Here is a 27,690-nt window from a genome sequence, read left to right as displayed (position 1 = left end):
GCTGGATATAATTTTTAGTACAGCTCCACTTTGTTTTCACGATATTAACGTGTTTTATTCAAAGTTCACTTCAGTTAATTTTTTTGAACTGCAATAATCCCATAGCCAGCATAGCCACTTACAGGCTAAAAAGGTAACCTTTTCAGGCTTTAGCATTAATGTGGGATAAATCACCATGAAGTCAGATTCTTCCCCTGCCAACTCTGATAGAATCATCACAGAAACATCTTTCTGTGCAACCACTTCCACTTGCCAAGAAAATAAATTTGTGATCACTCATAGTTATTTGGAATGTGGGATAAAGTTTAGATAGTAATTATTCTTCCTGTGTTTGCTTGTTGTTTGTTCATTTGTTACTGGAACTTATTTTTGAAGAATTATAATTCTTTCCTTACTTGTGTTAAACCACTGAAAACTGCTTCTGTTAAAAGCTGTTATTAATTACTATAACATTCTAGTCTGTTTCCAGCCGTTGTAAATATAAACCACAAATCACTTCAGCTAACTGAAATCATTTTAGCATATCTGATAAAGGAAACTTAGGACCCAAGCTGAGACATAAAACAATATTTGTTGCTATGTTCACACTCCACAAATCATTTCAGTATCCTTTTCCCCAAAGATATTGTTGCTATTCAGTGTGAAGAACAAGATGTACTACCAGTAGATTTTAGGATTTGACTAAGAATAGTTAAGTTATGCAAGATGGTAACATTTAGTGACTTTGCTCTACAGATCCCCTTCATACACATACTCTTTTCTGCACTTCTGTTTTAAAAGGTATATTTGAAAATCCACTATCAGAATCAATTGGACTAAAAAAAAGGCCTTTTGCAGCAGTAGGTCTTGGCTTAACATTCCCCTGGCTTATATAAGACCCCCACTCAATTATTGCATGATATAATTTTTGGACAGGAGGCTCTCCTGTCGCCACTGCTGATATCTCAGGCCCGCCTTGTGGGAACAAGGGAGAGGGCCTTCTCTGCTGTGGCCCCCCGATTGTGGAACTCACTGCCCATTGAGATTAGGCAAGCCCCCACATTAGTAGCCTTTAAGAAAGACCTGAAAACATGGCTCTTCTGTTGTGCTTTTGGAGAGTAATTTCTACATACATCTTCTCTCCAATATCTATCCTCTAGATTGCCACCATTTTATGACCCTGTTCTTTGTGGCTTTTATTCTTATTTCTTTCTCACCCCGAGTTTTAACTTAGTGTTCATGTGGCCCGCCCTTGTTTTTATTGTTCTTCTGATTTTGCATTGTAATGTATGTTATCATTTATTGTATTGTTCAATGTGTTATGATTTGTTGTTCTTTTTATATTCTGTTATATTTTATTGTTCTGGGCACGGCCCCATGTAAGCCGCCCTGAGTCCCCGTTGGGGAGATGGTGGCGGGGTATAAATAAAGATTATTATTATTATTATTATCATCATCATCAACACAACGACGTTGTATGGCACAGCAAACAAGATAGATATGCTGGATTTCGTTTCGCAAAACCACAAGTCGAACACTTCCCAAGTGTCTAGGACTGTGTGATGTATTTTCTGATGATGTGTGCAGATCCCAGTAGGGTGGCCTTTTGCAGTTGGCAGATGGTGATTTTGTCAATGCCTATTGTTTCCAAATGCCGGCTGAGATCTTTTGGCACTATTATTATATCATGTTAATCATTGTAGAACTTGCAGAGGAAGAGTTGGAAGCAAACTGCCTATCTCTTTAACATAAGATGGGAAAATGGAATATACTGGCCAAAATTCAATAGGGAATTTTGCTTCCACTGCAGGACTGGTTGTCCAGAGAACCTTGAAGTAGATTATTGATCATTCTCCTTGCAACTCCTCTGTGTATATTTTATACCTGTTCTGGAGGAGTCAAAAACTAACATGACATCAGCTAATTGTTATGATTAATAAAATGGCAGCAGTAGTAGGTGAAAGAGTGTTTTTGTTTTGTTTTGTTTTTTTTGTAAACTTGCCCTAAGAATAAACCTTTCTCTTGAACTCTTTTTACTCCTTCTTTCTAGACACATTATTTTGGCCTTTGGTTTCACAGCAAGAACCAGCAAGTGCGATGGGTGGAACTGGAGAAACCACTCAAAAAGCAACTGGACAAGTTTGCCAGTGAGCCTCTACTTTTCTTTGGGGTCATGTTCTATGTGCCAAGTGTGACCCGTCTGCAGCAAGAAGTCACAAGGTACACAGAACTCTTATTTCCTCACACTTTTCCTAGTTAAAATAGTTTCTAGTTGCAGTTGTCAAAAAGTGTGTGTGTGTGTGTGTGTGTGTGTGTGTTTGGGGGAGGGGGATACCTGTGGTTTGAAATAATGTCCTGTCTTGGACCCCCTCTAGATCACATCTGGCCTCTCCAAAGGATGTTAGTAGACGTGACATAGGGTTACTACAATGTACAGTTGCAATTGGAAACTAATCTAAGGATCAAAGCCATTCCTTTCTGCATTGCTATAAATTCTGCCTTAATTCTTTTCTTCCTTTCTTCCCATTCTTCTTTTTTTAAAAAACAGTAAGTTTTCTAAAATTGAGTTTATGATTTCAAAACTATTTTCAGTCTGTGTTTCAAATTTAAAAACTTGTTGTCATGTCATATTTGGTGTGACATAGAAACATGGTAGATATAAAGTTGCAACTATGGTCTAATCTTTTGGTACATTGACACTGTAGAATTATTGCAGTTTGGCACTTTAAATGCCATGACTCAATGGTATGGAATTGTAGGAGTTTTAGTTTTGTAAGGCCTTCTCTGCCAAATAATGCCTCACCAAATTACAGTGTCGATGAACCCTTTGTCTGCCAGTTCTGATGAGAAAATGCTGTAGAATAGGAGAAAGCCAATAACCAAAAACAACGTGACTCAGCTAGATTGTAAGCAAAAAGAGAATAAACATAAGTTAAATTCCTTATTTTAGCTTTTCATTCTGCAAGATTGTGAGCAGTCATGAAGGAAAGATTATGAAGCAAACTGTTTCAGCGGCAAGAATTCCAGGAAAGCACATTTTAAGTAGGGTGAAATGAAGTTTTGAAAAAAAAAATTGCAAGAGCTTCAGTGATCACCATCTATTATTCTTTAAGATCACTAAGGCTCTGTTCTGATGCCTCTAAATCTGGAGGAATCAAAGATGATACTTTTTCCTGCTTGTTTGAAAACGCTGGTGATACAATTCTATTGTTTTGAGTCTATAACTCCCTGCCAAGGAAGACTAGGGTGGCCTCCTTTCTCTTGGCCTTCTGCCAGCAGTCAGAAATTGTTTTATTCAGGTAGGCTTTGGCACCTCACCTGGGTCGTTGTTGAATGAAGCTTGAAATGTTTGGATGCGATGATTTCTTTCTATTGTTCTTTTAAATCTTTTTGTAAGTTTAAATTGTTTGTCTTTATTTGATTTGATTTGACTATTGTAAGGTCTTGGGTGGCAGAAGAGATCCCTAGACTGTTGAGCAAATGCGCTAACAGAGTTTATTATGCAAAGGAAGGGAGAAAAAAAGAAAAGCTGTGGACGACACATACGCAGCAAGACGGAGAAGAGTATCTGTATTTGAGAGAGCATTTGGGCATGTGTCAGCATCCCTCATAAAATATTACTAACTGTGTCCAGGTAGAGGCGTCACAGCTTCAGAGTCCTCTTTGGAAAGCAACCAAACAATCCACAGAGTGAAAGAGTTATTAAACAGTGACATAGTGAAACATGAATGTGATGGGAGCACAGTTCCTGTACTTTTTTATTTCATAGCAGGAGCAATGCTAAAGCAATATTCTCCAGTTTTTTAATTGAGGGGAGTGGGATTCACAGACAGGATTGGTCAAGGAGCTAATAGGCTAAGGTGAGAAAGTGACAGTTCCAAAACCATACATTGAATTTAGTAGATGGAAAAAACAGGATGCCTACAAAACCTTAAAGCACCAGATCCCTTCGGCTCTTTGAAACTAAACAGAATCAGGCACTTGAAAAAGGGACAGCCAAAGAATACCAGGTGCTGTGGGTTGTCTTTCAGAGAAGGGCAATGGCAAAACACCCCTGGTTGCTCCTTGCCTAAGAATGTTGTACAAAGTTCATGGGGTCACCATAAGTCAACAGGTAACTTGAAGGCAGACAGGGGATTGGTGGGAGAGAATTTAACTCTGACACATGGCCATGTGCTCTCTCTCAAACACAAATGCTATCAATTGGGGTGCATACATGTTCTTTCAATCTCTTTCTCACTCTCTTCCTCCCACCCTTTCACTTCTTTCTCCCAAAATGTGCCTCTTGAATTCTTTCCTCTCTTTGTAGCTACATGGCTGGTGTAACAAGTTGCTGTGCTTCACTTAGCATGGTCCCACTGATAATACAGGTTTCTATTTTGATTTGGAATTACAGAAGTACTATTCAGGAATGAGGGGGGGGGGCATGGGCATCTTTGTTTTTGGAAGCATTTTTCCCTTGGAAGTCAATGCTTTTAATTACAGCCCCGTTAAACAGCAACTTTGTGCCTCTCCAGCTGTTGCCTGCGTTGCCAGCTGTCACAGGTGGAAGTACAGTGGTTGTTTGGTGAAACTGAAGCACCTGCACTTTGAATAGTTACCTGGCGTCAAATGACCTTTGTGACCCTCTGAAGGATAGATATTTGCATGGATTGATAATTTAAGTCAGCTCTTCTACTGTAATGCACCCCTTGATGCTGAAATGGATCCCTTTAGTGATGTTTACAGATCAAACAGCAGTGTCATCACCATTCTCTTGTTGCATGGACCAAATCCACCATATGTTGTTGTATGAGCAATATAGTCTAATATATATCTCAAATTTGCTCTGGTCAAGTTTGCTGTAGACGATACAGGATGGTTTTTAAAATTTGCTGTTATTGTAAGGTGGAGAACTTGAAAGCACAGCAGTCTTGATCACTGGTTAAAATAAAACACTAATTTAAATCAAGTTTGCCTCTAAGGCTTAGTACAGACTTCAATGTGTACTCCTTCTTTGCCTCTATTGTATGAATTCTTGGTCTCATTCTATGCTAAGGTAAAGGTAAAGGTTTCCCCCGACATTAAGCCTAATTGTGTCCGACTCTGGAGGTTGGTACTCATCTCCATTTTTAAGCTGAAGAGACAGCCTTGTCCGTAGATGCTTCCAAGATCATATGGCCAGCATGACTGCATGAAGCACCGTTACCTTCCTGCCAGAGCAGTACTTATTGATCTACTCACATTTACATGTTTTTGAGTTGCTAGGTTGGCAGAAGCTGGGGTTAACAGTGTGAGCTCACTCCGCTTCCCAGATTCAAAATGCCAACCTTTCGGTCAGCAGGTTCAGCTCAGCGATTTAATCCGCTGCGCCAACGGGGGCTCCTATTCCATGCTAGGCTGTGTTAACATTTAGATTCTTTCCTAATCTTGGTTTTAACTGGTTTGTTGATTTATTTCACACTTTCCGCTCACCACAAAAGATCAGTGTGGTTTACAATCTCACATAAAAACATAATCACAAATATTAGATCACAAAGATCTGAAGTAGCAAATATCTAAAATAATTTCCTGTAATATAACACAAATGCAGTAGAGTGATTTTATCACTTGTTCTATTCAATCAAGGTTTGTCTAAGATAATATTGTAGTATAATAAGTATAATACCACATTGGAATAGGATGAGATTATTTTTGCTAACCAGCCAGCCAGCTGTTTAGCAATCTTTAGGTTTGACCTGACAAGTGGTACTTGTTAGGCTTTTTGTCATTTCATATGTGTGTTGATGCCATGTTGACAGGGACAGCTCCAGAGCTAGGTAAGCAGACCAGTTGCAGGTCATATTTTCACCTAGCTCTTTGGTTTGACAAAAATTGATCCAGAACTGGAGAGGTTAAAGGACTCTCTTTTTCATGACCCTGTTAGGTCTGCAGCAATCGAGAGCTATTTATATGGCTAAATCTTGGAGCCTGGTGGATTTAGGTGGATTCCTAAGATGTTTTTGTAGCTGATATGATGGTGGATTCTTCCCACTCCTTTTGTAACATGGAATATTAAGATTATTTAGGCAACCAATATAATCGCCCCTAAATTCTCCCTTCTCCATATCAGAATAGTTAAGGATTCCTACTTCAAGTACTGACGTTATCTTCTCTATTTCTGTTACCTTGCAATTTATAGCATTTTCCAATAAACCTTTAATGTCGTTTTTTGGACTATTTCTGTATTTAACAGTATCTTATCTACACAGTAATGGTGGATTATTGTTATGTTATGATTTTTACTGTATTGAAAGGGGAAGCAGCATGTGTGTGTTGTGGTTGTGTGCTTTCAAGTTGTGATAAAGCAACTCTTATCAGAGGGTTTTCTGGGGCTGAGAGAAATTCCCCTAAGAGGAAAGAGAACTCCATGGTGATAGTGGTCTGCATCTAGTTGTTAGTTATAAACAGAGTAGCTCTATGGAATCAAAAATTGGTGAGTTTGCATTTATGTTGAATTTATTGAAACAGTGAGTATCCTTTATTTGGGACTGACAATAGAACATAAGCAATTGATGGTCAATTTTTATGGAGTACTTTAAATTACTTTAAAGTTTTTCTAAACTATACTGATTTTTCTCATCCATATTTGCGGATTTTATTTTATTTGTACTTTTCTTGCCAGTCTCATTGTTCATGTTTCTAACCAGGATCAGTTTCCCCAGATTTCACTTCCTCCCTCACTTGGCATCCCGAGCAAAGTAAGATAAAGTGAGGAATTTGTAATGTGCTAAATGTTCTGCCATCATTTATGTATCAGCATGTTGTTCTCATCCTGTGAGTCTAACTTTCCTGGAAATTGATGCAGGATGACAATCAGGTTTGCGATGCCAATGGGTGGAGGGACATAAACCAAGATAGGAAACAAGCAAACTTTTGCTCCCTCCCCAGTTTTCCAATTTAAAAAGTTCCTAAGTTTATGCCAACACTTAGTCTGCATTAGAGCTTTGTGTTATGCTCTAACATATTTGCAGGCTGTTGTAGTGTTGTGACTCTACAGAATGAATGTGAAAAGGGTTTTTGTGCTGATGCATTTTATTTCCCATCCCCAAAGTTTGCTACAGAAGTTGAGGGGCTGTCTGGAACAGTATGGTTTTGTGGATATATGGAGAAAACTCAATTAAATCGTTAACTCCCCAGGTTTCCAGATATGAGAATTAGCAGAGTCCAATTCTCTTTACTTGCATTTTTCTTATGTAATAGTTTTTAGAATAGATTGGAGCCCCTGGTGGTGCAGTGGATTAAACCGCTGAGCTGCTGAACTTCCTGACCGAAAGGTTGGTCGTTTGAATCCAGTGAGTGGAGTGAGTTTCTACTATTAGCCCCAGCTTCTGCCAACCTAGCTGTTCGAAAACATGCAAATGTGAGTAGATTAATAGGTACCGCTTCTGTGGGAAGGTAATGGCGCTCCATGCAGTCTTGCTGGCCACATGACCCAGAAGGTGTCTCCGGACAATGCCAGCTCATTGGCTTAGAAATGGAGATGAGCACCAACCCCCAGAGTTGGGCACAACTAGACTTAATGTCAGGGGAAAACCTTTACCTTTACCTAATAGTTTTTAGTGAATGTATGCTCAGATTTAACTTTGGTTAAGTAACCAAATGACAGAGAGACAGTATGGTGTAGTGGTTTCAGTGTTTGACTAAGACTCTGGAAATCAGTGTTTAATCCCTGCTGGAGACCTGCTAGGGGTGTATCTACATTGTAGAGTTAATGCAGTTTGTTGCTACTTAGGACCATGGTTCAGTGCTATGGAATCATGGGAGCTTCAGTTTTAGAAGACCTGTAGCCTTCTCTGCCAAAGAGTGCTGGTGCCTCACAAAACTACAACTCCCATGATTTCATAGCATTGAGCCATGTCAGCTAAAGTAGTATCAAACTGCACTAATTAGTGCAGCAGTTTAAATGCATCCTGGGTAACCTTTGGCCAATAATACTACCTTAACCTCAGAGGAAGACAAAGGCATACCCACTCTGAAAATATATTGCCACCTCCTTTCCAAATCTCAAACCCCTAAATGAGATTGCTGTTGTGAAACCTGCAAAACAATAGTTTGGTCCTGTTTTCATTTGCATAATATTTGAGTGTGTTTATAGTGGGTATTTACTGAGTTGAAGAAAGAAGTTGGTGTCATGTTAAACTTGATCCAGTGCCTTTACATTATTTGTTTTCACTACTTTGACTTTTGATGTGGAAAGGGTCAGAACTTTCTCTTGTGGGCCTCAGAACGAAAGAGCCTCCAAGGCTTTAATTCCTTGTTTATAAAATAAATTGCTGAAGATAGCAAACTCTTCTCCCTGCAGACTCCTTCTAGTGAATGGAGAGCTTGTTCTCATTGTGTTGATGATTGAAAACTGAACTCTTTGCTCCAGATATTTTAAGATGCCATTGGGGCCTTACTAGACTCTCAGACTTGGAGGGGAAAATCAGTGTTTTTCTCTAATTTGTGGAGGCACAACCAGACTATGTGTAGGTGGAAAATTATGAAAATCACATTATTTGACTTGCAGCTGTATTTTGTAGTACTGTACAGTAGGATTTTGGTAATAAAAATATTTATCAATGTATGCATCTGCCTGGCTCATGTACCATATGCAGAAAGAAGTGGAGGAAATGAGTTGGGTACCCGATAAGGCAATGGGAATTGATGTTAGAATGAAGATAGGTCTTTTGGAGCAAAACAAATCAAGAACCAGACAAGAAGCGTGTAGATGTCTCAGGGTATCTCCTTGATATCAAATTGAGATAAGCCAAGAGCTGTGAAACAGATGCCAGAAGGTACAAGTTAGAAGTCAGGACCAAAGACTGAGGCACAACTAAAAGAGAAAATAAGAGAAAGGGCTGAAAAGCAAACCAGAAGCAAGGCGAAATCTGGCAGGACTTTGTTGGTCAAGTGAAATTTAGTTGGAACAATAAGCTTTTTGTAAGGGTTGTCAATGTTTGTTTCTCTCCATTCTCTATTTTTCAAGTTAAATTTGATTGATTTGGTTATGATTTTTTTAAAACCCTCTGCATAAGAATTCTGTATTGCTGTGCTTATTTTGCTCTACTGTGTATATTTTTTGTACACATCTTCATGCAATATGTGTAGTTTTTGCAACCAGTTTCCTTCAGAGTTGGGCATTTTAAAGTTAGTTTTACATAACTCCTAATAGATCAGGGCGTTTAGACATGTTTTTAAATGAATTGTGTTGCAGCATTCAAAACAGTGTGATTTAACCCAAAACCACAGAGAAGACAAAATACCGAATTGAATCAGAAGTTTGGTCCAGATTTTAACCATTCAGTCTAAACTGGATGTTGACAATTCTTGTCAGTGTCATGTGTTTTCAAAAAGTTTACAAGTAACGGCTATATATATGATTAAATGAATGGGATCCATTGTATAATTGCTTTATGCTTGGTTGAGATGGCAGAAATTTGGAGTCTTATTTTAAAATATTAAATTGAACAAAAGTGTGCACATACCTTGGCACTTTCTACAATTTTCTGCAATGCTTCACTGAAATCTTTTTGGTAGTGTTTACCCAGCTTCCCAATGAAAATATAATGGAAAACAGCACTGTACTTTAAGTATCTTTAAAAGAAAACTTGTTACTGAATGAACTTTGAAAAGAGTAGCCTCAGGTATGTATAAATGGATAGCTGCTCATGGTTTCTGTTGGCACAGAGAGGTAGTGATATGAAAACTGTGCCAAATTAAAGTAGTCTGTAAAAGAAAACAAAACATTTTGTGGTGAGATCAAATCTGTTTAAAACAAAATGACTTGTTTAGAACTTTCTGCTTTAATACTGCAATCCTAACACACTTACTACTAGAGAGACACTCCTACAAAGTATACAGGCGAATACCCCCAAGTTTTGCTTCTGTTTTTCTCAGGGAATTTTCTCAGGTTATTGTAGTAGAGGTTGTATATTATGCAAAAAGCAGGCACATATATAATGTAATGAGTCATCCCTTGATGGTTTGTAGCAATACGTGTAACTTTGCCAAAAAGAGTCTTGCACTTGTGGTGATATGATGCAGAATCCATATCTGTAAAGATTAAGTTGTGGAGATGTTTTACATCTATGCCTGATGTTGAAGTCACACATGCCTGTCCAAGTATGATTTCCTTCCAAATGTAGGGTCTTGGTGGTGGGTCCGTAGGTGACTGTAGAGAACTATTTTTGACCTGCATATTTTTCCACAGTGAGGACATCGGTTTCCAGATGGAAGTGGTCCCAGTCAGGGTTGGCTTCACACTCCTTCCTCTGACACATTTCTCCCTTTTCCCCTCCATTCATACCTCTTCAAATTCCACAGCACTGTTCGTCACAGCTGACCTTCAGTTAGAATACTCAAGGGCCAGGGCTTCCCAGTTCTCAGTGTCTATGCCACAGTTTTTAAGGTTGGCTTTAAGCCCATCTTTAAATCTCTTTTTCTGTCCACCAACATTCCATTTTCCATTCTTGAGTTGCAAGTATAGTAACTGCTTTGGGAGACCATGATCAGGCATTCGGACAGTTCAACAAAGTTCATGGCAAAGGATCGTCACTTCAGTGCTAGTGGTCTTTGCTTCTTCCAGCACTCTGACATCTGTACGTCTGTCTTCCCAAGAGTTTTGCAGGATTTTTCAGGGGCAACGCTGATGGAATCTTTCCAGAAGTGGAGTGTGACATCTGTAGGCAATCTACGTTTCACAGATGTATAACAGGATTGGGAGGACAATAGCTTTATAAACAAGCATATTGGTATCCCTACAGATGTCCCGATCCTCAACCTCTGTTTCATTCGGAAAAATGCTACACCCACAGAGCCAGATGGTGTTCTATTTCAGTGTTGATGTTGACTTTTGTGGAGAGGTGGCTGCCAAGGTAGCGGAAATGGTCAACATTTTGTAGCATTACACCATTAAGCTGTATTTCCAGCATTGTAGAGGGATTGCTTGCTGTCTGCTGAAAGAGCATTTTGGTTTTAATTTTGGTTCAGTGAGAGGCCACGCTTTTCGTATGCTTCTGCAAAGGTGTTTAGGGTGGCTTGTAGGTCTTTTTTCTGAACGAGCACAGACTACATTATCATCAGCATATTGTAGTTCTATAACAGATGTTGTGTCCTTGGTTTTGGCTTTCAGTCTGCTGAGGTTGCCATCTGTCCGATAGATGATTTCCATGCCGGTGGTTAGCTTCCCATCAACAAGGTACAGTATCATAGTAATGAAGATGGAGAATAGGGTTGGGGCAATAACATATCCCTGTTTAACACCTGATTTTACCTTAAATGGGTAACTTTGGGAGCCATTGCTGTCCAATACTGTTGCCATTATGGAGAAGCCACAGGATGTTCACGAATTTGTCAGGGCATCCGATTCATATAACTATGCCATGCTGATAACACTATACTGCATTTCTGTTATACTGCATTTCTGAATACCATGCTTATGGTTATCTATCTCTTTGCAAGCTTTCTTGCTTTTTTATATATATATTCTTAAATATTTAAGAACTGTTTCTAGTTCATTGAAGGTTCAAAATATGGTGAAGAGACTTGGAAACAATGGCAAGGACCTAGATCATAGACAGGTTAGAGAGGCCTTGCTCTGTATTAAACACCAAATTCAATATAAGCAAACATTCTGTAAAATCTCTTCACTATCACTGCCATCAGTAGGTCTGATCATATCATATGCTGTATGATTTCCTTCCTCTTTAATTGATCAAAGGAAGCCTCGTTTGCGCAAGCAAGGAGGAATGGAAAGTTGCTTATCATTCAGTCCTTGGGAAAGACAAGACTGATATTCCTTTAAGAATGTGCTCCATTGATTAGCCCCATTCCCTACTGTGTAATAAGAAAACATTGTAGTCCCTTGACATGATTTTACACAAGATATGTTAGTACTAAGAAAACAATGAGATTTGCTTTCTTATTTCAAAGAAAACTTGAGACCTGCTTCATATATATTTCAAAGGAATATTTCTTGAGGGTAAAATTATGGATTTTGATATGACCTATGTATAGGTTAAGGGCATTTCCACTGCTCAGTGCAGGACCTTAGACCATCCACAGCAGATAGCTCTTCATGCTCTTTCTGAAGACATTCAGAGGAGACTCCATCATCTCTCTAAGCAGTTGGTTCCATTCCTGAACTGCTCTCACTGTCAAGAAGTTCCTTCTAATGTTCAATCAAAATTTCCCCTCATGTAACGTAAGACTATTAGACTTAGTTTTGCCCTCTGAGGCAGCAGAATAAGCCAACACCCTCTTTGCGCCCGAACTTGAGGTATTTAAAGAGTGAAATCATGATACCCCATAATCTTCTCTTACCAAGCTAAACATGCCCAGATTCTTCAATCTCTCTTTTATCATCCTGGTTGCCCTTCTCTGAACTTGGTCCAACTTGTCTATATCCTTCTTAAAATGAGGTGGCCAGAACTGAATGCAGTATTCCAGATGAGGGCTGAGCAGCACATAATATTCAACTTCACAATTCATCATGAAATTGACTATTCTGAAAATACAGTAGAGTCTCACTTATCCAAGCCTCACTTATCCAAGCCTCTGGATAATCCAAGCCATTTTTGTAGTCAATGTTTTAATATATCGTGATATTTTGTTGCTAAATTCGTAAATACAGTAATTACAACATAACATTACTGCATATTGAACTACTTTTTCTGTCAAATTTGTTGTATAACATGAAGTTTTGGTGCTTAATTTGTAAAATCATAACCTAATTTGATGTTTAATAGGCTTTTCTTTAATCCTTCCTTATTATCCAAGATATTCGCTTATCCAAGCTTCTGCCGGCCTGTTTAGCTTGGATAAGTGAGACTCTACTGTATAACAAATATTTCACCTCTGGAATATGTGTATTGGCAAAATCTTGTTCTAATATAAAGTGCCTCGCTGGGTTGGATCCCCAATGCCATTGTGATATGGTGGTTACACTTTTAGACCGGAACCCAGATTCAAATCGCCAGTGACCCATCTTGCCTTCATCACTTTCTGTTGTGTCCTGACCTGTATTAAGGGGTTCTTGTAGGAATAAAATGAAGGGAACGAGAGCTGTATGGGCTGCCTTGAGCTTATTGGTGAATAATATGCACTCATTCAGTCTGGTCCTTCCCTAGAATATGCAATCCAGGCCGGCAATGGAACAACTTGGTCCTTGCCTAGAATAGGAGAATGCAGTGCAAGTTGGCAATGAAACAACTTTTTGACAATGTAGGAGTTTTTGATGTATTTTTGGTTGCTCAAAACACAATAAAACATAGAGCATACTGTTCTTTTTCAAATATCTTTACTAATCTCAATATTAATTTCATTACAACAGAAAAGTCGAAGCAAGTTGTGAAAACAAAACTGTACATGATGGAGCAAATCTGGGGTCATTTTTGGATATATACATTTTTTTAAAGTTTTATGACCCTCTATTTCACATGCCTGATGAGAGAGTTCAAAATTTGCAACATACTGTAAAATATGCTTTTTTTAAAAAAAAAAAAATCATTCCATGCAAATGTTCCACAACTGCATCAATAACATATTACAATTGACAGATTTCTTTTTCAGTGTACATTTAACAACTCACACTTCTCAACTGTGTCTTGACTACCATGCCTACCCCTGAAAGTAATCGGGTCATTAGAGGCTAATTGAATGCATAATTTGAAAATCATCTTGCTGCACAGGTGACTCTGAGATTGGGATTAAGTTAACAACACGGTTGATTTACAAGTCAGAAAAGAATTCTATTCACTTGTCGAGACCTGTGGGGTTTCTGTCAAGCTTGGTACTGTAATGAGCTGTAAACACATACCTGAGTTGAGCTGCTGAGTGAGGAGATGTCAGTTATCATAATCCCCTTTGAGAGTGGACCTGTTCAGGATTGCAAAAGACATTTCTACATAAATATAGTTTCTAGCCCCTACACTATATGCTGTCATAAGCCCTGCTGAACATGGTGGGACTTAGTTACTTGCACGTGTTATTATGAGCAAATGTAAGAACAGGTAGGCAAATACTAGACTTTTAAAAATGAGATTGAAGAACTTTTAGCTTTCAGTATGGCCAAATGTAAGAGGTTATAAGAGATGTAGGCTAGAATATCTGAAGGGCTAAAGGAAATGCATCCATAGGTTGAAAAGGGGCTTATTAAGGAAAGTGGTTAAGGGTACTGTAAGTACAAACTGAGCATCCCTTATTGGAAATCTGAAATACAGAATGCTCTAAAATCCAAATGGGTGCTTAGATAGTGACACCCAAAATTATTAATGGAAAAGATTGTGTATTATTATAATTATTATTATTATTGACACAAAGACATAGTATGACACAGCAAACGAGATATATATGCTGGATTTTGTATCACAAAATCACAAGTCAAACATTTCCCAAGCGTTTAGGACTGTGTGATGTATTTTCAGATGATGCGCACACATCCTAGTAAGGTGGCCTTTTGCAGATGACAGATCATAATTTTGTCAATGTTTATTGTTTAATGCCGGCTAAGGTCTTTTGCCACAGCACCCAGTGCACCAATTACCACTGGGACCACCTGCACTGGCTTATGCCAGAGCCTTTGCCGATTTTGAGGTCCTGATAACGGCTAAGTTTTTCCTGTTGTTTTTTATGAATTCGACTGTCACCTGGTATGGCGACATCAAATTGCGTCAAAAGGTTTGCCCATGCCTGATATATATACATTATATACTATATATAATATAATATAGAAACATTTCTTGGGGCACCACAAGAAACCTTTGCTTCAAGAAGGGCTCCGCAGCTGAAAAAGCTTGAGAACCCCTGGCCTAAAGCATCTGATGTTCATTAGCAGTCTCCCATCTAAGTACTAACCAGGGCCAACACTACTTAGCTTCCAAAATCAGACAGGATCTCATGCTTTTAGGATATTTGGGTCTACCTGTATGTTATTAATTTAACATATGGAAGATTTAAATGAATGTTATTTATATAATCTGTCATGACGGCACATGTTTCCTGTCTTCTACAAAACCTCACTCTGACCATTTTGGAAATAATCTTCGGATCAAATTTAGAAATAAGAAAAAAAGTATAATGCATACATTGATTGATTGATTTTGCGCCTACTTTTTCTTTTCTAACGCTGAGCTGCTCCAAATAGATGACAAAATATAAAAATATAAAGGCAATAAAAAGGATTTAAATATTTTAACAATTAAGAAATAGCACCAAACAGAAGAAGTCACAACTTTTAATAAATACAATTAAGCAATAGCAGATTCAACACACTTCCTTACAAAAATATATATTTAACTCACTGGCAGAATCCTTTTGAGTTTCCATCTTTTTAAAAAAATATTTTGAATACCTACTTGCTTCAAGCCTCTATGTGTGCATGACAGAGACTACGAAGAAGAAAATGTTGCTTTTTCTTCGTGTACTCTGTGAATGCACACTAATGGAGAACGCTGCGCCTGCGCAGGCTCCAACGGATACTCTTCCAAGCTAAAGTTTGAAATTTGGCGGTAACCCCGCCCCTCTCCCCAGAGGGTATAAAGGGCGCCCTCCGCGCCCGCTCTCCAGTTCCTTTTTTTCCGCCGCAAAGCTCACTTCGGACTCTTCGTTCTTATGTCGACCACGCGTTTTAAGCGGTGCAATCAGTGTGCCGCTAAGATTCCAGATTCCGACGGTCACGCTAAGTGCCTTTTCTGTCTCGGCGAAAGCCACGTCATCGGTACCTGCCGCTTTTGCCTGGCCTTTACAGCTCAGGCCCGAAGAAATAGAGCTGCGAGACTCCGCGCAGCTCTCTACGAAAAAACTCTCGCTCCTGAGGCTTCTACTTCCACCTCGGCCTCGATGGCGTCCAGGCCTGCTCCGTCGGTATCATCCAAAACCTCGAAAACTTCGAGACCAAAACCGGCCAAACCGCCCTGCACGGTGACCACCGCCATGGTTTCCACTTGGTCGGGCAAAATGGGCCCTTCATCGACTTCGAGTTCGGTGGCTTCGGCCATTTCCACTCGATCCCGCCTAGCTTCGCCGCCATCTTCTTCCGCCATGAAGATTGCCTTCAAGAGGGCTCAGGAGGAATCCAGACAGGCCCAATCTGACTCGGCAGCTGTGTGCCCTATCCCTCTGACGCCGGGAAAATCGCTGAGGGTCACGTCAAAGCAACCTCCAGCAAAGAAACGAATGATCCAGAGGTCGTCCTCCTCAGCATCTTCGAAGAAGGACGCCCCCTCCTCTGTGGCCTCCTCTAGGAGATCCTCTCCTATCCAACCAGCACAACGCCTCCGCTCCTCTTCCTCTCCTCATGGTCAGTCCTCGGATGCGGACGCTCAAGCCTCCCCCGACCGGTCGGTCAGGACAGTTATTAAGGCTCCCCAGCCAGCACCATCTCGTCTTCCGGCTCGACAAGAACTTTTTCCCCCGGCTCAAACACCCGAGAGGGGTAGACAAATGACGTGCTTAGCCCGTGCCGCCCAGGCTTCCGCGTCCAAGGGCGTTCGTCCACAGCCGGCTCCCGCTGCTCTTGAGGTGATACCTCATCAGGACTCTGCGCTTGTTTCTCCTCCCTGGTCCCCTCAAGGGCCCGAGGAGGATGACCCCGATATCGAACACCCCGAGTCGATCCTCTCCGCCTCCGTTGTCTCTCTCGGTCTCGACCTCTCCCCGCCTCACGACGCCTACGAGGTCGACCCACTTTCCCCGATGGATAATATCCGGGCTTTCTCCGACCAGATGGTCAGAATGGCAGACGCTCTGGGGATGGAAATTAAGCAAACCTCAAAGGCTGTTACCGACCCCGTTTTCAAGAGGGTCCAAGCCCAAGCCCCGCCAGCCACCTTGCTGCCTTTTCTTCCATACCTCCTGGACGTAATCCAGGCATCTTGGAAGACTCCATCTTCGATACCTCCAACCTCTAAGAAAATAGAGGCCTGGTACCGAACCGATGACGAAGCCTTGGAATGGCTCAAGCATCACCCTGACCCAAACTCCATGGTGGTAAAGGCCTCCCAATCGTCGGGTCGACAGTCCAACTCCCCTGCCGACAGGGAAGGTAAACGATTCGATGCGATAGGCCGCAAGCTGTACTCCGGCGCTCTCCTCCTTTGCCGCATGGCGAACTACGGGGCCTGCATGGGCGCTTATCAACAGATCCTCTGGGGAAAAGCCCAACCTTTCTTCGCCAAACTTTCTGACGAAGACCGGTCAGTCCTTTCGACCCTCCAACAGGAGGCGGACTCCCTCGCACACCACCAAATTCAAATGGCTAAACATACCGGCGATACCGCCGGAAAAATGATTGACCACGCAGTTGCGATCAGACGGCATGCATGGCTTCGGTCCTCAGGACTCTCTTCTTCCTCTCGACAAGTGATCGAAGACCTTCCTTTCGACACCCAGGGCCTTTTCAACTCTGGTACTGATGACAAACTGAAGTCCAATCACGACTTCAAGATTCTCGCAACAAAGTGCGGAACCGATCAACCTCAGGCTCAGCGGACCCGATGGTTCCCGCAACGGTACCGTCGCTACCCTCAGCCTTTTCCTCACCAGCCATTTCGATGCTCGTTGAGCTCGAGTCACCACAGTCATCAACAACAACCTCGCCGCCAGCACCAGGTCCCGAAAGGTCGGGGCAAGGGTGCTGCAGCTATGCCACAACCCCAACGACGGGCCTGACCCCCACTCTCTCGGGGACTTTTCTACCTTCACTACTACTGCCACTGCCATGCCGTTCCTAGGCCCCGACCAGATCCTTCCTCTCTGCTCTTTCCTCGATCGCCTAGCTCCTTTCTACCGCGAATGGGAGTCTATAACCTCAGATGCCTGGGTTCTTCGCATTGTCAGAGACGGCTATGCCTTGGAATTCGAAACTTTGCCCCCCACGGGTCACATCCTCCACACCGACCCTTCACCGGAAATATGCTCCGAGGTCGACTCCCTTCTGGCGAAGGGCGCAATCCAGCCTTCTCCTTCCGAGCATGACACTCGAGGTTTCTTCTCGAGATACTTTAGGGTTCCCAAACGGGGCGGAGGTCTTCGGCTTATCCTCGACCTGCGAGCCCTAAACCTCTTCATTCTGCCTTCAAAATTTCGAATGGTCTCGGTGGCCTCCATTCTCCCGATGCTCCGACACGGAGACTACTTTGCCTCTATAGACTTACGCGATGCGTATTTCCACGTCTCGGTACGTCGATCTCACAGACGCTTCCTTTCCTTCAAACTCCTGAGACAGTCTTACCAGTTCACAGTTCTCCCTTTCGGCCTCGTCACGGCCCCAAGGGTCTTTACGAAGGTGGTCGCCGTGGTGGCAGCGCACCTAAGAAAACAGGGCATAATGGTCTTTCCTTATCTGGACGATTGGATGATTGTCGCGTCCGACCCCTCATCCCTTCAAAACCATATCTCTCAAGCTCTTTCTCTTCTACAACGGCTGGGCCTTCAGTTGAATGTCTCAAAGTCCCAACTCCTCCCGGCCACAGAGATCCGCTTCATCGGAGCTCTCTTCAACTCCATCGCGGAAACCGCCTCCCTACCGAAGGACAGGTTCCTAGCCCTTCAACAACACCTTTCTCTCCTCCTCCGCAACCGCAGGATCCGAGCCCACTCTGTCCAGGTTCTTCTGGGTCACATGGCCTCCACGGTCATGGTTACTCCTTTTGCCAGACTACGTCTCAGACCTCTCCAAAGATGGTTTATAGACTCTTTCAAACACCATCGGCATTCGAGCTCAATGTTTCTCACGGTACCGAACCAGGTTTGCCTCTCCCTTCGCTGGTGGCAGGACCCAGCGAACGTTTGTGTGGGACTTCCCTTCCATCCCTCCCTCCCGTCAGTCACCATCACGACCGACGCCTCCAATTTTGCGTGGGGAGCCCACATGTCAAACCTCACCGTCAGGGACCTTTGGTCCATCCAAGAGAAGTCTCACCATATAAACTTTCTAGAACTGTTATCAATCTTCAAAACTCTCCGGGCGTTTGCTCGCTTTCTTCCCCACAAGACTGTTCTGATCCAAACGGACAACGTAGTAGCTATGTACTACATCAACAAACAAGGGGGTACGGGCTCGAGAAAACTGATGGCTCTCTCGATGGACATTTGGCTATGGTGCATAGCGAGACACATAACCCTGTCGGCGGTTCACCTTCCGGGGGCTCAAAACACGCTAGCAGACTCTCTAAGCAGAATAACAACCTCCCCCCACGAGTGGCGTCTCGATCCCGAAATCCTGAAATCCGTCTTCGACGATTGGGGCTGGCCAGCTCTGGACCTTTTTGCCTCCCCCTCGAACGCTCAACTTCCTCGCTTCGGAGCGAGACTACCTCCAAACTCGACTCCGGGCTGCCTCGGAGACGCGTTTCTCCTCAACTGGACTCTCGAGCCCGTCTATCTTTTTCCTCCCTTCCCTCTCATCTCGAGGGTAATAGAGAGACTCTATCTAACGCCAACATCGGCCATCCTGATCGCCCCTGCATGGCCACGCCAACCGTGGTACACAACTCTACTCAGGATGTGTGCGGATCCTCCCCGCACTCTCCCAACTCTCCCTCATCTACTATCTTCACAGAGGGGACGGGTCCTCCACCCCGACGTCCCGTCTCTACACCTGACTGCCTGGAGGATACTTCCTTAAATTCTCTCCACCCAGACCTGCAGGCGATCCTTCGTGCCGCCCATAAGCCGGCCACGTCAAAGGCCTATGCTTACAAGCTTACGAAATTCCAAACTTTTCTCCGGGACCGACACGTCGATCCCGCCTCTACTTCGATCCCGCTGGTCCTGGACTTCCTACTTTCTCTTGCGGATCGTCAACTCTCTCTGGCCTCGATAAAATCCTATCTCGCTGCTCTCTCCTGGCATTTCCAACGTCAGGGACAACCCTCTCTCTTTTCTAACAACCTCATTAAGACCTTTCTTCGAGGTTACAACAACCTGCACCCTCCAGTTCAACCTCCGACTCCCGGATGGAGCCTCGAACTCGTCCTTTCTCAACTAGCTTCAGCTCCCTTTGAACCTATGGCCTCCGCAGACCTTCACCTTCTCTCTTGGAAGACTGCCTTCCTAATCGCTATCACCTCCGCGCGCAGGCCTTCGGAACTGGCTGCTCTTCGGGTGGACGAACCCTACCTCCGTTTCCACCACGACAGGGCCCGGACATCACCTTCCTACCTAAGGTGGTCTCTGCTTTTCACCTTAACCAGGACATAATACTCCCTGCTTTTTTTCCTAATCCTTCTTCTTCTTTGGAGCGGAGACTTCATCTCCTAGATGTCAGGAGAGCCCTCCTTTTCTATAAGGACAGGACTAAGGACATACGTAAGTCACCTAGACTATTTGTGGCTTATGCTACCCATAAGCTGGGCGAACCACTTTCTTCTCAAAGACTCTCGCACTGGATTGCTCAGACTATCGAACTCGCTTACCAACTGGCTAAACGCCAACCCCCCTCTTCGATCCGCCCTAGATCAACGAGGGGCCTTTCCACCTCTACTGCCTTCCTGAGGGGCGTCCCTCTCGACTCCATCTGTCGAGCGGCTATCTGGTCCACTCCATCCACCTTTGTTTCACACTACAGGATGGACTCAAAGAACCTCAAGGACTCGGCCTTTGCCAGGTCTATCCTTTCCTCCTGCCTTGCCTAACGTTATTTGCCTTACTCAAAACCAGTTTTTGTTGGTTATCCTTCTTACAAGTTGACCGCTGTCATTCAGCCTTTATGTACACGATATGTTCATGGGTTCATTAACGTAGTGCTTGTGTACTATACTTACCCAATGCACTGAAATGTATTTCATGAATACCTCTACCTCTGTTTTCAGGAAATGGGTCTATACTTACCTCTGTATTTTCTTACAGACTATCGCTCACATACAATGTTGTGATTGTGTTCTGGGTCCTAATAAGAAGGATCGGGTTTTTTGCACTATATGCTGTTGCATCGTTTTCTTTGACTGTTGCACTTGTGTCTTTTTTGCACCTTGTGCTCAATAAATGTGTTGTTTGGACACTAAACTGGTTATCGGGTTTGCTATCCCACCTACCTACACCTCAGCTTGCTAGTCTCCATTAGTGTGCATTCACAGAGTACACGAAGAAAAAGGACAGGTTGCTTACCTGTAACCGTGTTTCTTCGAGTGTACTCTGTGAATTCACACAATCCCGCCCTTCCTTCCCCACATGCAAACCTCTCCCTTTCTCGCTGCCTTTGCGGCGTAGGAACTGGAGAGCGGGCGCGGAGGGCGCCCTTTATACCCTCTGGGGAGAGGGGTGGGGTTTCCGCCAAATTTCAAACTTTAGCTTGGAAGAGTATCCGTTGGAGCCTGCGCAGGCGCAGCATTCTCCATTAGTGTGAATTCACAGAGTACACTCGAAGAAACACGGTTACAGGTAAGCAACCTGTCCTTACCTGTAAGTGTGGTTCTTCAAATGGTCATCTGAAAACTCACCCAGCCTTGTTCAGCCTCCATCCTGTACTGGATTGGGGTATAAGAGGGCTATCACTAAAACACATGTTGCATAGCTGTACAAGGTTTTGGGAGATGCACTGTAACTGACCCATTTGTGTGAGTTCACAGATGACCATTTGAAGATGACCACAGTTACAGGCAAGCAACCTGTTTTTCAAACCACATAGAAAATTCTGTTCCTGCTCCTCAATTGGACAAAGGCTAACTATACAGCTAGTTCCATTGTCTTGTTTTCTTTTTAAAAAATGGCAATCAAACATTTGGTGTTATATTCAAAGATTTAATGTTCAGAAATGTTAAAAGGCTGTGTCACCATCTTTGTCATCTTATGACATTTGTTTATTTCAGCTTTTCATGTATTTCTGGTATTATATCAAATGATGCTCCTGCTATTTTAGATTATCCCTAATTAAATTATAGATGACTATGAAGTGATTTTGTGGTGCCTTAACCATTGTGCTTGGTCCCCCTATAATTTTCTCTAATTAATGCAAGAATCCAAGGGCAAACAGTTAAGGTCTGGGTTCAGGCATGTCTTCTTTTGTTGCAAAGACATGTTATTATTCTCCTCTTTAAAAATCCAAAGTTTTTAACTTAATGCATTTCTTTTAAGTGTTTTTCATCTGAAGTCTATTATTTTTGGACCAATCTAAATAAGACAGCTGTGTAACTGGCTGTTTAAAGATAAAGTACAGTGGAAGGTGTTCCACAGCAAGATGTGGACTTGATTGGCTTTACGTTTTATCTGCACCCATATAATAGTGTTGATCCAGATTGCTTTCATATATGCCTGCTATTTATTTTGTGGGATAAAATATGTATAAGAAAGAGAAAGCACCAGTACCAAGTTAGAGGCGCTGAGAAGTACAAAAGAAAGCAGCAAGGTGGCCCTGTCTTATCTGTGTGTGTTCAGTTCAGGGATCCTCTGTGGATACAAAGAAATGTGCAGGATCATGCCCTATATTATTAACTGGCAGTGATTTGAACGTGCGTGCTTCAATGTGTCTATATTCACACAATCACCATCTATTAATATGGGACATGGTGATCTGTGGTCTCAGAAAATCTTGGATTCCAGATTTCACAGTTCTGAAGGATCTACTCTATTGTTGGGGATATCTGAGTCATAAAACTCTTGGGAAGACAACTGATGATATATGTAATACCACAGTATTTTCATCCCAGCTGTAAGGAATAATAGAAAAAAAATACAATGAGTTACTCTTTGAAATAAAGTTAAAAGCCATTGACATCAGAACAATAGGCTAAAGGCCTGAAACTCCTTTAGGCAAATTTGTGGGTTTTTAAAAACATATTTAAAACTTTATCTTTTTAAATATAATTTCAGTTTTAGTAAGTGGTGATTATATCAGTTTGTCCTCACTAAATGATGGATGGGAATTTCAGATGTCTCAAGTGATTGTTCATGCTGTGTCTCATCCTGCTGCAATCCAATGCCTATGTTTAGGAATGATTCTAATAATTTTGAGTTTTTAGTTGCTGAAGTTGGGAAGGTAGGTAAACACTTTCTGAAATGGTAATTACTGTATATGTTTTCCTTCATTTTCATCCAATGACTTTACCTCTGGATTATTTCTATTACTTGCCTTATAGTCCATTTCCCACCAATTACTGCAGGGGTAGCAAATGGAGATAGGGTGAGTCAATGATTACCTCCAGAAGGAGTTTATTCATCAGCCAAAAATAATGAAAACAAAACATTTTTGGTCTGGGGATTTTTTTTATTGGAACTAGAGGTGTGTGTGTGTGATTTTGCTTTAAGTCAATCTTGGCCTCATTTCCAAGAATGGCAATGCTCTCCCCCAATGCTCTCCCTCCAATCCCATGGAAGCTTTTCCTCTCTTGCCATTTCTACATTCCAATTTGCTGAATTTAGAATTAGTACCAATTTAGAGCCAATGGGGACTGCAATGCCTGCCCTTCCATCCTGCTATGTTTATTAGAAATGCTCCTGTATTTGGTGATTCACTGAATAAAAATTTATTTTCTACACTAACTCATTTTTTAAATTGCCCGTTTAACTGATACGTTTCCAGAAAAAAGGAAACTTATCCAGGCTGTTATATAAGAATTGTTCTGTTCAGTCCAGTGGTAAAATGATAGTGTAGGTGTAAATCACTGTCCATCAGGGTATGCATTTTATAAATTACTGTTTAAGCATATACTTTACATTTTTCAGATACACCCTATTGAAGGCATTCAGCAAACATGGGGGCACACGTGCCCAGTCTATTCATGATAGGTCTATACATCTTAGTCTCCTAATTTGGCAAATTGGAGAACAAAAAAGCTTGGATTCATTAATCAGTGTAGGACAATTTTAATTGATGGAAGTGAAAATTAAAGCATGTTCATTTGTTTTTGTTTCTGCTGTGTTATTTTCATAAAGTAGGGGAAGACAGAAAATATAATTTTTCCTACAATGTCTCAGAAATTATAATTAATGCAACAAATTTAAATTCTGTATTCTAGGCATGAACTACATTGAATAAATTTCCTGCTTTCCAGCTATCAACATTAACAAATTAATTTTCAAGCCTAATGATCCAGATTCTGGAAGTCAGACATCTTAGCTTTTCCTTGTCAGTCATCCGCTGGGGAATCTGTATAATGCAGAGGTTGAAAACATTAGTGCTACCATTAATCCATTAATGTTAACATTAATTTGGACATTAATGAATGAATGTTCATTATTAGAATGAAAATAATAAAATTAATTCAATGCTTTCATTATTTATAATATGTTAATATCATGTTCATTTTAAATTCTGAATAAGAAGTTAGTTATTACTGTTAAAAATGATCCCTTCCATCCAATCCAAAATTTCTTCCCTAACGTAATGAATTACAGTAATATGAGAGGTTTGTTTCTGTTGGGCTTATTAGCATTCTTGTTATTTAAGTATTTATATGACAGCTTTAAAATAACTGCTAATTTAAAAAAGTACTTTAGAGGGGGGGGAAATGGTTAGCACAGTATATTTGATGTTCTGTTGTAAATTTGGGGATAGTGTGAGCAATGAATTCCTGCTTCGCCTTTCTACTCTTGAATTGAATGTGTATTCCTATATGACAAGGGTTTGAACTGGATGGCCCTTGTGGTCTACTTCAACTCTTATGATTCTGTAATTCTGCACATGAACTGGCTTCATAAAAGTTGTTCAGGAAGGTGGACACTCTTTGGGGGAGGGGGATTGCAGAAAACGGTGGTGGTGATTCAGAGACAGCTGAAATTGACCAAATAACTGCTATTGTAGGTGTGTGTGTGTCACAGGAAGTAACTTCCTATGATCTTGGCTGTGTAAACAGAGTGAGAATAAAGTCTTCCCTGTGAACTGGAGATAACTGTCTCCCTAGGATAGGCGTACTTGGTAATTTAAATAATAAGCACATTGATTTTTTTCTTATAATCTGTTCAATGTGTATATGAATTTGAAACAATAAGTCAGCATGGCATGGTGGCTGGAGTGCTGGACTTAAACTCTGCGAATCCCAAGTTTTCATCCAGCAATGAAACTCTACTGGGTGACTTTGTTCAAGGTCACACTTTCTCATAGGAAAGCATTGGCAAATTGCCTCTGAATAAATCTGACCAGGAAAATCCTATGATAGGATTGCTGTAAGTTAGAGTCAACCTACAGACACATGACAGTTACTTGCTTAGGCGATCCCTTGTTGTCCAAGTATGATAGCCTTTGAAGTGTATGTCCTGGTGGTGGATACGTAGATGACTGTAGAGCCCTGTTCTTAACCCGCATGTTCTTCCACAGTGAGGACATCGGTTTCCAGGTGGAAGGCAGTCCTGGTCAGGATTGGCTTGCTGATATTTGTCTGTCTATCTTCCCAAGAGATTTGCAGGATTTTTATGGAGGTAACACTGGTGGTGGCGCAGTGTGTTAAAGCACTGAGCTGCTGAACTTGAGGACCGAAAGGTCCCAGGTTGAAATCCCAGGAGCGGAATGAGTGCCTGCTGTTAGCCCCAGCTCCTGCCAACCTAGCAGTTCGAAAACATGCCAATGTGAGTAGATCAATAGGTACCGCTCTGGCAGGAAGGTAACAGCGCTCCATGCAGTCATGCTGGCCACATGACCTTGGAGGTGTCTACGGACAACACCAGCTCTTCGGCTTAGCACCAACCTCCAGAGTCGGTCACAACTGGACTTAACGTCAGGGGAAAACCTTTACCTTAACAGTGATAGAATCATTCCAGAAGTGTGACATATGTAGACAGACCACATTTCGAATGCGTATAACAGGATTGGGAGGACAATAGCTTTATTAACAAGCTCCTTGGTATCCCTGCGGATGTCCCGATCCTTTATGCTTCATTCGGAAAAAGGCTACACATAACAACATATGTGTATCTTCCAGGGCAAAATATGAACAATTCCAAGATTACCCCGTAGGTTTCTTTATCTGCCTTCTTTCTACTGTCTCCACTCTGGAAGCTATGCTCTTTATCTCCTTCTTTATGTGTAGTATAGCTTCTTGTTCAGAAGTATAGTTTAATTTGTTTCCAAAGCAATCTACCATCCTCCTTTTCAAATCTGGCTGTCAGAAGCATGTATCAGCCCACTAACTGCTAGATTGCTCTTTGTCCCCTTGGGTTCACTCAAGATGAACCTCCATAATCTTTCTCCTCTTCTGTCCTGGAGTGCAATGCAATGGGGAAATCACTACTACTAAGAGAAGCCATGCTGGATGAGATTGAGGTTTGACATTCTGTTTACACAGTGACTAACCCAGTTGCCTGTGGAAGCCTGCTGCCAGGACATGAATGCTACCATACTATCACCTCATGTTCCTCAGAGGCATGCTGTCTTTCATACTGGAGGAAATGTATAGTCAAGCTGACAAATAATGATGGCAGGTTCTAATCTCCATATATTTATTTAATCCCCCTTTAAAGCTGTCCACGTTGGCAGCCATCACTACTTCTTGTGGCATTCAATGCCACCGTTCAGCTATGTGAAGTATTTCCTTTTATTTTTCCCTTGTTCCTCCCACTTGGCTTTGGCAGATGATCTTAGGTTGAATATGAGACACCGAGAAAATTTTCGCTCTGCATACTTTCTTGACATGATACATAATTTAATGAACTTCTCCTAACTCACATTTTACTAAGCAAAATAGTCACTAAACCTTTCTTCACTTCCTTCAGTTATCTTGTCATTTGGCCAACTAAAAAAAGCAAGAAGTAAACAACGTAAGCTTTTGAAGCTCCACTGGTTTCTTCATCAAGCAGAGATGTTAGAAATCACACAGGAAAGGAAATGTGATGATGTTAGGGTCATAGATCTACATTTTGTCTTAACTGTTGTCAGTTAAGATAGTCTAGACCAGAACTGCATAAGATCAGGCTTCCCCTCCGCTCGTCCGCCGTTCCCCTGCCTGCCTAAAAAGAAAGGCAGGCTGAAAGGAATGGAGGAGGAGTGGCCCGCAGAAGTTGTGTTTAATTTTTAAAATGACTCTTTAGAACGGCCAAGTTGTGCAAGCCTGGTCCAGAGGGATAACAATTGCATGCTGTGTTTTGTGCTTTTGAGTTGGCCCAATAAATATATCACCATTTTGTGGGTTCTGTATTTTGTTGCATGCCCATGGTTCCTTATTAAATTCTCAAGCACAATCATATCACTCAGTTGTAAACACAGTGGTATGCATTAGATAATACTCAAGGTTACAACTCATGTTTTTCTACTGAAAAGAAGAAACCATCTTGTAATTATGTCTTTGCCTGGACTTGTTCTCCACTTCCATCCTTACCCCTTGGAATGAGATTGGCAATCTGCCTGTATGGACTGTAAAAGCTAGAAAACTCTGCTTTTCTGTTTATAAGAGTAAAATAAGGAGGGAAGCTCTTAGATTTTTTATGCAAGTAGTTAATGTTTTGGTCCTGTACTAGAAGGGCTTAAATGTACATCTTTAAATTCAAGCCTTTCTAGTCCAGGACCAAAATACTGTACTAACCATTTCCACTGGCTAGCAGAGATGTAAACTTTTGCTTATGACTTTTTCATAGTCAGGGAAGCGTTGTGTGCTAGATAAGAAATTAGAAGAAGTTTCCCTGCTTTTTAAAGAATGATGGTGAAGTATTTGAGGACTTTTACAAAAATCTAGCAGCATTGGGATTGCCCATAATTTTTATATAGCTTCAAAAGATATTTTGATTAAAAATGTCCATATTGGCTCTGGGATACTGGAAGAGATTATCTCATTTTCCCCCCCAAAT

At 41.7% G+C, this 27,690-nt stretch overlaps 1 protein-coding gene across 1 annotated transcript in view; it reads left to right on the top strand.

The window, feature by feature from the left end:
• ptpn14 (protein tyrosine phosphatase non-receptor type 14) overlaps nt 1-27,690 on the top strand; it is a 154,160-nt gene that overhangs the window by 68,983 nt on the left and 57,487 nt on the right. Inside the window, exon 3 of the mRNA XM_062972045.1 lies at nt 2,030-2,199. Within this exon, the coding sequence (XP_062828115.1) occupies nt 2,030-2,199 (170 nt within the window). The remainder of the gene's footprint in view (nt 1-2,029; nt 2,200-27,690) is intronic.

This window comes from Anolis carolinensis, chromosome 1 (genome assembly GCF_035594765.1).
Source record: "Anolis carolinensis isolate JA03-04 chromosome 1, rAnoCar3.1.pri, whole genome shotgun sequence".
In the NCBI taxonomy this organism is placed as follows: Eukaryota; Metazoa; Chordata; class Lepidosauria; order Squamata; family Dactyloidae; genus Anolis; species Anolis carolinensis.
Note: the sequence above shows the minus strand (reverse complement) of the source record. Positions and strands in the feature narration are given on the sequence as shown.